General features: G+C 41.3%; 1 protein-coding gene across 1 annotated transcript in view; it reads right to left on the bottom strand.

Moving 5' to 3' along the window:
- Positions 1–12,748, bottom strand: part of SLC2A12 (solute carrier family 2 (facilitated glucose transporter), member 12) — an 88,781-nt gene that overhangs the window by 14,527 nt on the left and 61,506 nt on the right. The window contains exon 3 of the mRNA XM_006885012.1: positions 4,457–4,579. Within this exon, the coding sequence (XP_006885074.1) occupies positions 4,457–4,579 (123 nt within the window). The remainder of the gene's footprint in view (positions 1–4,456; positions 4,580–12,748) is intronic.

The following is a 12,748-nucleotide window of genomic DNA, read 5'->3' as shown; positions in this document are numbered from 1 at the left end:
TCCATAGGGTCTCTATGAGTTGTGCTCAACTCTACGGCAATCAACAACAACAACAACTCACAATAGTATTTTGAAATATGTGTATATATATATATGTGTGTGTGTGTGTGTTTATTGAAATTATATATAGTGAGATATATAGATATATATATATAATTGTTGTTGTTAAGTGCCATTGAGTCGTAGATGACTCATAGCGATCCTGTGAACAAAAGACCTGAACACGTGTATAACTTTGGTTGTTTCTCCAGGTTCATAGGGTTTCCGGAGGCAAGCTATTATGGAAGTGGATGCCACTCCTGCTTCCAAGCTTATGTTAATCAGTGTCACAGTGTTTAGCATCACAGCAACCACGAGTTACCTCTGTATGGCATTTCAATGTGCCATAGTGACTATAACAATAGGCTTGAGCACAATGAAGATGCTGAGGATGGCACAAGGTAGGGCATGGTTCAGATCTGTTGTCCATGGTGCTGCCATGAGTCACAGTTCACTTGGCAGCACCAGACAACAATATATATATTCGTGTTCTGAAAAAGAAAACCATGTTCATTAAGAAGATGGCAATAATAGTGTGAGATAGTTGGATAATAGCTATTTATTACATAAGCATGCATATAAGATACCCACTCATTACAAAAACAGAACCTCAAATGACATAGGCATAGAATGTAGAATGTAAACTATCTCCTCCCTCTCTCTCCCCCCCGGGGCATTACCATTGAAGCGAATTGGTTTCTTTGGTGATGAACATCTTGAATGACTTATCTGTACAGATGGATGCTCATCCTTCTTTACTCTGAGTAAATAACTTCATACAGATGTAAGTTTATAATTTTTTAAAAAATTTTATTTTATATAGAAGATCATATACATTTTTTTAAGAGCTGGCAGTGTTTTTGTCAACTTTCTTCTTGAGTTCAGAGAGGGTGACAATGACTATTCCGGCGAGTGTTCTCAAGCTGCGAAGGCTGAAGCCACAAGAAGCAGGATTCCCAAGCTTTTGGTGGATCTCCACAAGCAGCCTTGTTTGTCCTCTGGCCATTAGGTGCTGCCCCTTTGTAGTCACAGACGAGGGAAAGGCTCATCTCTTCTTGCCGAAGGGTGGGCCTCAAAACACTGGGCACTGCCTTTGGAACAGTATCCCCAGCTCAGCAGCAGAGAGTTGAGAATGGCAGGGAGCAGCGAGGAAAAACAAAATGCTTTTTTGGAACACAGGTACTCACCAGCCACAAAAAAACGGCTCTTCAATTAACAGATGCAGCCACAAACCATAGTTGTCCGTTGTGGGAAACTTACCGAGCAGGTGTGTGTGAAGGCAGCCTCACTAAATGTAGTATAGAAAGATCTAAGTGTATTACCCACTTACCTATCCATTAGTTGTGCTGAGGTGGAGGGAAGTGAGAGGAAGCAGCGTTGCCGTACTTTTGGCAATTTTAATGACCCTGCCCCTCTGTGCTTTTCTCTGCTGCTGGCACAGGCTTGGGCTCAAGCGATTGCTTGATAAAGGGTTTGTATAATTGGCCTTTCTGCCCTTACTGGGACATAAATCAAAGGGGGGGGCAAAGGTCACCTTATCGAATCTGTCCCTCTATTCCACTTTCAGAAACAAACACTGCAAGACAATTCTGTTAAAAATGAGCTCGTTATTGAGAGGTCAAATCTCTTTCTGTAAGTTCTGTTAGAGATGCTGCTTCATCCTCTAACATGATACCCAGGAAGTCACCTCCGCCACCCTCTTTTCTTCACAGCAGCCACTCAAACACTGGGACACACCTCCACCCCTTGCTAAGTGCCCTCGCGTCCAAGTCAGACATCTTGAACTCTTCCAAATCTCCTTCACAGAATGCAGATGGTGGGTCCTCTTCACTCAGTTCACCCCTCTGATGGAGGCACTGCAATTTTTAAACACCTTCACACTAACTATCCCTCTTAGATTATTGCTGGCTGCAACATTCAGCTGTGTCTTAACCCCTGCAGAGCAAGTCAGTCTATTTTGGAACACTATGATCTCTTGATTCACCCAAAATTGAGTTGGCATTTTGGTATCTAAGGGCTCCCTGCCAAATACAATGCTTACATCTTTTAGATCCTTACATAGTGCACTTGGGAAATTGATTTTTGGAAGCAACTCTGGCATCTCAAATGTCTTCCAATTAAATGCCATTGAAAGGTTATAGATCACTCCAAGATGTTGATTGTGAACTTCCAAGCCTTCATGTTGTTGTTATATACCATCAAGTCACTAAGAACTCACAGTGACCCTGTGCACAATAGTTCTGAACCCAGCTCTGTCCTGAGCCAATCTCTCTGTCTCTGACACATCTACCCCCATTACCTCAGTTATTGTGCCAATCCATCTCATCCAGGGTCTTGCTCTCCTTTGCTGACCCTCCACCCTTCCAAGCATGATATCCTTCTGCAAGGATCAGCCCTCTTTTCTCCCTGCCCAAAGTATGTAAGACAGAATCTCAAAATCTTGGCCTCCAAGGGACAGCATGGTTTCACCCACTCCAGGACAGGCCTATTTGTTCTCTTTGCAGTGTTTAGTATGTTCAATACTCTTCTCTCGTACCACAATAACATCAAAGCATCAATTCTTCTGTCATCTTTGCTCAGTGTCCAGCTGTCTGGTGCATAGCAAGTAATTGTGAAAACTATGGCCTGGATCAGGCACTCACCCAGTATATTAGCATTCTTTCCAGGAGATGATTTTGCTCTCTGTTTTCTTCCATGTCATTTCTCTGTCTCTCTCCAAAAGAACAGATAAGGTGAGGGTGTGTGTGTGTGTGTGTGTGTGTGTATGTGTTTACATGAGTATGTGAAGGTAAAGGGCACACAGTAGAACATGTGATCAGGGCAGGAAAGGAACAATCAGTGCTCATGAAATAATGACTGATGCCTTGATTTCTTTTCACCTTGTGATACCTCTGAAAATAAAGGGCAAAAGTACTTAAAAAAATTATATCAAAACTGAAGCCATGCTTAACACAGCAATCTCAAAACTTAATTTGAAAAGTGAATGTGTAGCAGTGGTTAAGTGCTGGCCTGACCCTCAAAAGGCTGATGGTTCAAACCCACTAGCCACTTCCTCGGTGGAAAATATATGCTTTTTCTCATATAAAGTTTGGGGATAATTTTTTTGTCTCATGAAATAGGCTTCAACTCATGTACAACAGACTAAGACCTTGCCCATTCCCTCAATCTCTGCTGTGTGTAAGGCGTGGTTGTCATCATTTTGTCTATCCATCTCACTGAATAAAGGTCCTCTTCTCCTATGGTGACCCTATCATGAAGATTGAAGCTTATCACAGAGATAATCTTAGAACCCTCATGGGGTAATTCTACCCTGTCTTAAAGGGTTGTTAAGCAACTACTTAATTGGTCTCAGAACACTGAGGAGTCATTTCATTATTTTGAAAATTGGAAAAGAAACAGAATGTGTCAAGGAGTTTTTGCCTTTTTTTCATGGGCCATGCTTGAGGGTAGCCAAGTAGTTTGAGAAGAAATCTCTCCTTAGAGACATGTTGTGTATAATAAGTATTCCAGATGGAATGACACACCACCATCAGCTGTGTAGAGTTTTGCAAACGAAAAACCAACCAACAAAATTCAAATTACTTTAAGCCTCTAGAAAGGAATACTGATTTACAGGAAACATAAAGAACAGAGAGACATGTCACATGAATACAACCAGCCAATGCCAGCTCTGGACAGCTCTAATAAACAAATATCCTATTTCTTTGATAACAACAAAAAGAAAGGGGGGACATTTAAATTATAAATTATATGACATATCAATCAGTTGTAAATTATGCATTTTGTATCTTGAGTCAAACAAACTAGAAAAGCAGTGATAAGACAATTGGGAGACTAGGAACACAAACTGGGACCTTCATATTAAGGAACTGTATTTAAGATGTGTGTGATAAGGATATTGTGACTCTGTATTGAAAATGTCTTCTCTTTTAGAAGGGAGCTCTGGGGATGTAGTCTATGATGAGTGCACTGCTATTCCAAATGCCATGCCTCTCAGTTGGTTCAAATCCATCACAATTCTGCAGGAGAAAGATAGGCAACCTCCTCTTGGGTGATTTATAGCCTCAGAAAAACTCACCACAGCATTAGCCATTTGTCCTAACTCCTTGGCAGTGCATTTAAGGTTTTTTTGGATTTTTTCCCCTCTAATTTATATCTTTTGGAGCTCTGTGTTTAGGACAGGATAGGGCTCAAAAGACTTTGGAAGCGAAAAAAGTATATAGGGTTAAAGTGAATGATAATGATCATTTAAGCTGGGTGACAAGTACTTCGGGCTTGCTGCCATTCCCTTTACTTTTGGAGTATGTGTGAAAATGTCCATAATGAGTGTTTTATTTTGTTTTTAAAGTCGATATACTTCCTTAATATTTGTTCTCTGAACAGTAACATATATTAGAGGAAAACAATGTTATCTTACCCGTCACAGTCAAAAAGGTCAGAGAGATGAGGAGGTTGACTCCCCAGTTCATGCTAATCGTTAAGGCCATGGCTCGTCCTCTCACTCCACCAGGAAAAATCTCACTGAGCACCAGCCAGGACACTGAAAGAAGCGCAGAGGGGGACAAGGACAGGGATTAATGAAAAGCCACTGAGGCTGTCCAAGCCCCTGCCTGGAGCTGTGATTGGAAAGCCAAGGCACTTTCTTCCCCAGGCAGGAGAGAGGAGTGCTGTGTTTCTCCTCACCTCCAGCCAATGCGAAAGGATTTAGCAGAGGAATCCGGAGAGCTCTGCACAGATCCCAAGGAGTCAAGAAGGACAAAAGACACGAATATCTGATGCAGGCCTGAGAAATGCAAACAGGAAACCGGACCGAGACTGGAGCTCCTACCTGGTGGCAACAGGAGACGTAGCTCTGGCCATCTGCCAAGCCAGTGACACTAATGCCAGATACCAGCTGTACCTGCTACGAGATGGCTTCCTCTCCCGAAGGCTCCTTTCCCTTTGACCTTGGAGAAGTCTAAAATCACAGCTAATGAGCAGGTACGAAAAAGAGCTACACGGTGAGAGGAAGCCACTGATGCTCCCTTCCCCTCTCCTGGCTTCCTGCCTTAGAGCAAAGACAAGCGAAGGTGGAGGAAAATCACTGTAAATTAGATAGTGCTCCAAATTTGATTATTCTACCAGAGGAAACATTTTGATTTCTGAAATGAGACTCTTCCTGGCACTAAAGCAAACCAGAGGACTTTATATTATCTTAGAGTGACAGAGAATGTTATGGGACCTGTTTGATGGGCTTAGAAAGGGTGACTGAGAGGTAAATTAACTTGTCTTCTGTTCACAATCCAGTTTACTTAATCAAACAGTTCTACTCTCACTGTGGGCTAAGGACTTTATAAGCATTCTCTTACTTGATATTCATAGATACTCCACAGGGCAGGAGAGATGAAGATCTCTCTTTGACCAGAGAGACAATGAGGCTGACAGGAGCTAATTACAAGGTTACCGAGCTTGGAGGGGGCAGAGACCTGTGAGCTTTGGCATTCAGACTTTGCAATATATGCTTTTTTAATCACTTGGCATGCTTTACTGGTATCAGCTCAATAAACATTTGTTAATGAAAAAAAAACTGTGTAGAGTATAAGTACCTTTGATTCTGAGGAAAATAGTTCTGAGAAGGTGCCCACAACAAGCCCGACTCCCTGCTGACTGACGCCCCTTGTTTCATAAAGTCAGAATTTATACACTGACCAGTGTCTGTGGGATACGTATGGTTAAAGTTCTGGGCTGTTAACGAAAAGGTTGGCAGTTTAAGTGTTCCCTGAGACAGTTCAAAAGAAAGGCCTTCAATTTGTTTCCGAAAAATCAGTTCTTGAAAGCTCTACAGAGTGTACTTCTGTGCCGCACACAGGATGACCAAGAGTCCTAATTGTCTTGACAGCAAATGGGACATTTCTCAGCCAGCCCCAAAGTCCTGGCCCAGAAGAGGAAGAAGCAAGAAACCGGGAAGAGGTTCCCCTCCCAGCAACCACTTGGGCCGTTTGTGCCAGAGCTGAGCTAGCTCTGCCTATATGTAAGCAGTGACCCTCTCTTGGCAGGATCATATTCTGTAGAGAAAACATCTGCTTGCAGCAAATTGGCTGTTTTGAAATGAGACCAGTAAACTAAATCACAGAAGAAGGCGGAAAAATGTTTTTCTTGCCATCTTGCCCAAATGAATCTGTATGGGAGATCATTGTAGCAAATGCAATGTGATTATTTTTGTTTTAAACAGTGGGAGGTTAAGAAATAAAATTCCACACAACCTCTCTACTTTCTCCCCTCCCAAAAGACCTGCACTGGGTTCTGGGAGATTATATTCTAGGTGGAAGCTCTTGCTCATGCAATGATGGCTTGAGCTTTGTTATCTCTGCATTAGGGATTTATCTCTGCTCGGAATGACTTCTGTGGAATTTTGGCAAGGTCTTTACAGTGAAGACTTGTCCTTGGCCTAATACAAGATATAATTTTATAAATTTTAGTTTTAACCTAAGTAACAAATGCACGGATGAGTTTCCTGATGTCCCTCAGGCCACCGGTGAAGGTTTCTTACAGCGTTTTGTTTTTTTTTTCTCTAACAGCAATAAGGAGGAGGATAGAGGAAAGAGTTCCCTTCCACTTCCTTTTGAATAAAGATGTTAGAGCACATTCTCTTGCTCCACCTCACCCCACCCCATCATCTCTCAGCCTCCCCTCTTTCTCCATCTTCTATCTCCTCTGGGAATTATTTGGTGGGTTTTGGGATAATCACTGATGGGGTCATCAAAGTCAAGTGGAGCTCAGAAGAGAATGAGCTGTCCTACTATTGAAGAATGTGGTGAATCAAGCTATTAAGAATTTAGTTTCCCACCTTGCTGCGTCCACCCCTCGCTGCGACTCTCTGTGCTCCCAGCAGAGCGATGGTGGACAGGCTTGGACTGGGGCCGTTGCTCCTCCCCACATAGATTTTTTAAATGGCGTGCCACAATTGAGTAATTCCTCCCAGTATGCCTCGGTTGCCACACAGTCACCCAACACCGCCACCAAGGGAAGTGGCGGTGTTCTGCAATGCACAGGCAGTCTCCTTGTGGTCTCACTCTCCCTTCTACATCTCTACTGTTAAAAAAACTCGGGCCAAGAAATGCCTCTACTTCTCCATTTTCTCAACTCAATCGAAATGGCACCCACACCTTATTTTATTGACCCAGAAAAATGTTGAGACTCTCTGATTTCACTGATTTGAAGAACATGTGAAGAGCTTGACAAGATGATGAATGCCAGCATCGTATGTGGTGGAGTTTCCTGTACTAAATGAACAGCAACAATGTCCACAAGTCTAGAGATGATTTCCTTAAATGAGGCCTAGGAAACCTGGACACTTACAACTACTTTAAAAAAATAAAGAATAGTTTTATCTAGAAATAAAAAAAAATTTGTTTTGCACTTCCTCAAAAAGCTGAACATAGAAATTCCATATGACCCAGCTGGTTCACTGCTTGGTTTATACCCCGAGAAAATGAGAACTGAGGCACAAATGGAAATTTGTGCATCAATGTTCATAGCAGCATTATTCACCATCCCCAAAACATAGAAACAGCCCAGATGCCCAACCACAACTGAATGAATTCAGAAATTATGATACATTCATACAATGAAATACTACGCAGCACAAAGGTGCAGTGATTTTTTTTTTTAAATTATTATCTAGCTTGGGAGGGAATGGAGAGCATTATGCTGAGTGAACTAACTCAGACCCACAAGGACAAATATTGTATAAAACCATTATCCTATAGTAAGTATGAGGATTCAAGTGGTGTGGGAGGGGGAAGAAGCAGCGGGAAGAGGACGTGCAGGGGCAGGGTAGAATTACTCATGGGGTTGTACAATTTGATGAGAGGTGAAATTTGAAGAATCTGGTCTGAAAAACAATGTATTTTAATTCTGTAAATAAACTAGTATAATAAAAAAATTTTTAAAACCCAACAACCTAATGACTAAAAAAAAAAAGTACAGAGCAGTTGCACAAAGAATTAGCTGCGTGTGCTCAATCTGAACTGTCAGGAGCTAGCAGAGAATTCAAGATGCACACTGAAAATTTGTCCTAAGTGTGGAACAACATCTGAGCCAGGATCTTGGGCAGACTAACCTACCTGTGAACAATGAACCAAACACTGAAGAGAAATTTCCATGAGTTCCTGTACTAAAAGGAAGGAACTTCTTGTCGGGCAAACACTGTGCCTGACATTCTCAAGGAAAATGCACCATTCATTGCAATGGAAAGAATTTTGGAATTGAAGCCTTGGCATGTTTAATATTAGCAGACTGCATTGAAACAAATGACAAATAGTTTGACAAGGATAGTTCAATCTCCCAAAATGGTGCCTATCAAATAAATATAAAGGAGAATATTATCTTTACAATGATCCCGGCACCATTAAATCACAATTTTTTAAAATAAAGATTTTTTTCAGATGGAGAATAGCATAAAAGTCTGAAAGTGGTGCTTATAGCAAGATGGAAATTACTGCACCAAGACTTTCCATGGATCACTGAGGAACAAGATGCAGCAAGGTTCTCACACACCTAAATATTCTAAGGAGAGAAGTTATGAATTCTGAATGCCTAGAACAGAAAGAAGTTCTGCTTCAGTCCATAGTTTAAAAGCACAGGGGAATAAATCACCATAGGAGAATTTAATGTATTGATGATTATAATAACAGGTGGAAGTTTTCTGAAAAGCACTGGTGCTTTTGTCAATAAGATGATCCAATTTCTCCCCAGGGAAAATCAAGTTATTCCAACACATGAAGACTTCCTGTCACCAGCCAATAGAAACAATGATTCTCTCTGGTCATCACTGCATCAATACATAAAAGGAAGACATCCTCTCTGTCCTTTAACTTAATAATAAAACCTTCTATGGTCAAAAGGAGTCAAACTTTGGAAAAGGACATCATGCTAGGAAAGGTGGAGGGTCAGCTGAAGAGAGGAAAACCTTCAACAAGATGGACTGAAGTAGTGACTGTAATAATGGGCTCAAGGATTTTAGGGATTGTGAGGAAGGCACCGGATAGGGCAAGGTTCAGATCTGTTATTGATAAGGTCACCCGTGAGTTATTGATGCCTTGATAGCATGTATCTAAAAACAACAAATAACCAGGAGTGCTCTGTCCTGTTTGTGAGAAATCCACATTCCATACATTGATAAAACAAGATACATTAACCCTTTAGGAAAATATCCATTAATTTTGGTAAAGCCTGAAACAATTCTTTTTGATTCTTATTATTATATTTTCAGCTCCATTATTCCAGAACTACCTCAACAATTTGTACCCTGTAATATCTCAATAATCATCATCAACAACAACAATATCTCGATATGCCCAGGTTGTTAAGGTCTTCAACAAATGATGAAATTTTGAACTTGCTAAGGGTAACTGTTAATGGTTACCGGTGATTAACTTGGTATTAAACAGCCAGTACTGCCCACCATAATTTACCTGATCATGATGAAGCCTGAAGACAGTGTGCTTATGGCTGCATGTTGTTGTTATTGTTGTTGTTGTTATGCACCATTGAGTCGCTTGCAACTCATAGCAACCCAATGTACAACAGTTCTGAACTCTTCTCTAACTTATGTCAATCTTACTGTCTCTGACAAACCTACCCCAATACCCCAGTCACTGAATCAATCCATCTCATAGAGAGTCTTCCTCTCTTGCATGCATGACGTCCCTCTCCAAGGACTGGTCTTGCCTTGAAACATTTCCAAAGTATGTCAGACGAAGCTTCATTATCCAACCTTTTCTCACCCTCTCTAGAATGAACTTGTTTGTTCTAGCAGTCCATGGTGTTTTCAGTACTCTTCTCCAGTACCACAACTCAAAGGCATCAATTCTCATTCTGTCATCCCTAGTCACTGTCCAGCTTTCTGATGCATAGCAACTAATTGCAAAGACCATGGCCTGGATCAGGCACACCTAAGTCTCCAGACTAACATCATTGCTCTTAAGTACTTTGGAGAGGTCTCTGATAGCAGAGAAATGGGACTGACATCAGGGTTGTCGGGAGACAGAGAGAGATGGGATAAATTATGTATAATGCATTGAAACAGATGAGGGTGAGAACTGTTTAAAAGGGATATATGATTAGGTATTATTGTCATGACAGGAGTCCAGAACGAAGACTGCATAGTGGAGTGGACTTGCAGGGAGGGATTGTATAACAATGACAGAATTTTTCTTTTACTTTTCAAAGAGAGAAGTGAATGGGGTGGACGGGTTGGTTGGGCAGGGAGAAAAGTGCAACAACGAATGAATGGGAATACAAAGTCTCTGTAAACTTTCACTAAAATTAATTTAAAAATTTATATAAAAAATTTTGGTTCCCATGGATTTGACTTTCTTTTCCTCCACTTCAGCTTGAACTTGCATATGAATAGTGGGTGGTCTGTCCCACACAATCGGCAACTGGCCTAGTTTTTCACAGCTGATATTGAGCTTCTCCAGTGGTTCTTTCCATAGATATAATCAATCTGATTCCTATGCATATCATCAGGTGAACATGTGTAGAGCCTGTGTTTACATTTCTCATAAAATGTATTTACAATGAATAGTGTCATAAAAGGACCATAATGGACAAATATATTAAGGTGGACTTGGATTAAGAGGGCTCTAGTATCAAAATGACAGTACTGGAGTGAGACAGATAGATAGCTGCCATTGAACCAACTCTGACTCATGGGGATTTAAGGACAACAGAATGAAACATTACCTGGCCCTATATCAGCCTCAGGATAATGTGGCATCAGGAGTGGAGGATGGCTCATCAGCAACCTGTATTATGCAGATGACACAATCTTGCTCGCTGAAAGTGAAAAGGACTTAATAGTCTTGCTGCAGAAAATGAAAGACTAGACCCTTCAATATGGATAATATCTCACTATCAAGAAAACAAAAATCCTCAACACTGAGTCAATAGGTAACATCATGATAGACGGAGAAAAGATTGAAGTTGTCAACTATTTCATCTGACTTCGATTCACAATCAGCATCTTTAGTAACAGTAGTCAAGAAATCAAGAGACATATTGCATTGGGGAAATCTCCTGTCAGAAACCTCTCCAGAGTACTGAAGAGGAATGAAGATAAGGTGGACCAGATCCAAACCAAGGTTTTATCAATTGCTTGCTATCCATTTGAAAACTGGAAGAATAAATGCCGTCGAGTTGTCGTATTGAAGAAGAATGCCAAATATCCCATAGACTGCCAAGAGAACAAATAGATTTGTCACAGAAAATTGAAGCCAGGGTGCTCTTTGGTGACACGGATAGTGAAAGTCCATTTCACATACTTTGGGCATGTTGTTAGGAGGGGTCAGTCCTGGGAGAAGGACATTATGCTTGGAAAAATGGAAGGTCAGCATAAGAAAGGAAGACCCACAACAAGAGGGAGTCATATAGTAACTGTTAACAATAGGGGGAGCTCTGGTGGCCTAGTGGCAAGGAACTGCAACTACAATCCCAGAGGCGCATGGTTCAAATCCACCAGATGCTCTGCCGGGGAAGGAGGGACAATCTCCCCCTGTACCAGTCAGATCTGATTTGACGGTACACTTACACAAAAATAAAAAAAAAAAATAACAATGGGTTCAAGTGTGTCAGAGATTATGAGGATGGCATGTTTGTTGTTGTTAAGTGCCATCAAGTTGTAGGCAATTCATAAGGACCCTATGAATGAAAGTCCTCAACACTTGCCATGACTTTCATCCTTTCTCCAGGTTCATAGTGTTTACAGAGGCAAGCTATTATAGAAGTGGATTCCATTCCTCCTTCCATGGTTGTTTTAATTGGGGAGCTCTATCAAACACTGTTCATCATGGCAACCATTATTGCATTTGACAGATCAGTGTCACAGTGTTCAGCTTCACAACGACCACAAGTTACCTCTGTACAGCAAGTGGACACACCAGGGCTATACGACCTAAAAGAATGTTTGACCAACAACAATTAAAAAACCAGGATGGCATAGGATAGGGCAAATCCAGATCTGCTGTTCACAGAGTTGCTAGGAGTCACAGTTATGAGTAATGAGTCACATAACAACATCATTGTCATTATGGTCAGCATGTTCAAGTCCAATGTTGAAGTTATGGTGCCAGTTCATCTGACCAAGGGTCTTCCTCACCCTCACTGGCCCTCAACTTAGCCAACACTCAGTGTTTTCTTCAGAAATTGAGTCTTCTTGATGGCATGTCCAAAGCAAGTGAATGGGACACTTCTGTTTCTATTGACTCGTTTTTGGAAGTAGATCTCCAGACCTTTCTTCTTAGTACAGGCTTTAAAAGTTCCACTATAACAATCCATCCTGGGTTGTTATTTTTTATTATTGTTGTGTTCCCTCAAATAGAATATGAATCATAGTGACCCTACACACAATAGCTCTGAAGCCAATCTCACTGCCCTATCCTGAGCCAATCTCACTGCCTTTGACACACCTACCCTCATCAGTCCAGTTCCTGTGTCAACCCACATTCTCCAGAGTCTTTCTCTCCTGTGCTGACCCTCTATCTTCCAGGCTTGATGTCCTTCTCCAAGGACTGGTCCATCCTGGCCATGTGCCCAAAGTATGTGAAATGATGTTGTTGTTGTTGTTATGTGCCATCGAGTCACTTGTGACTCATAGCAACCCTATGGACAACAGCTCTAAACTTTGCTCTGTCCTGTGCCAATCTCATTGTCTCTGACACACTCATCC

This window comes from Elephantulus edwardii, unplaced genomic scaffold (genome assembly GCF_000299155.1).
Source record: "Elephantulus edwardii isolate Elephantulus edwardi_28Jun2011 unplaced genomic scaffold, EleEdw1.0 scaffold00039, whole genome shotgun sequence".
In the NCBI taxonomy this organism is placed as follows: domain Eukaryota; kingdom Metazoa; phylum Chordata; class Mammalia; order Macroscelidea; family Macroscelididae; genus Elephantulus; species Elephantulus edwardii.
This window is presented reverse-complemented; position numbering and strand designations above follow the sequence as displayed.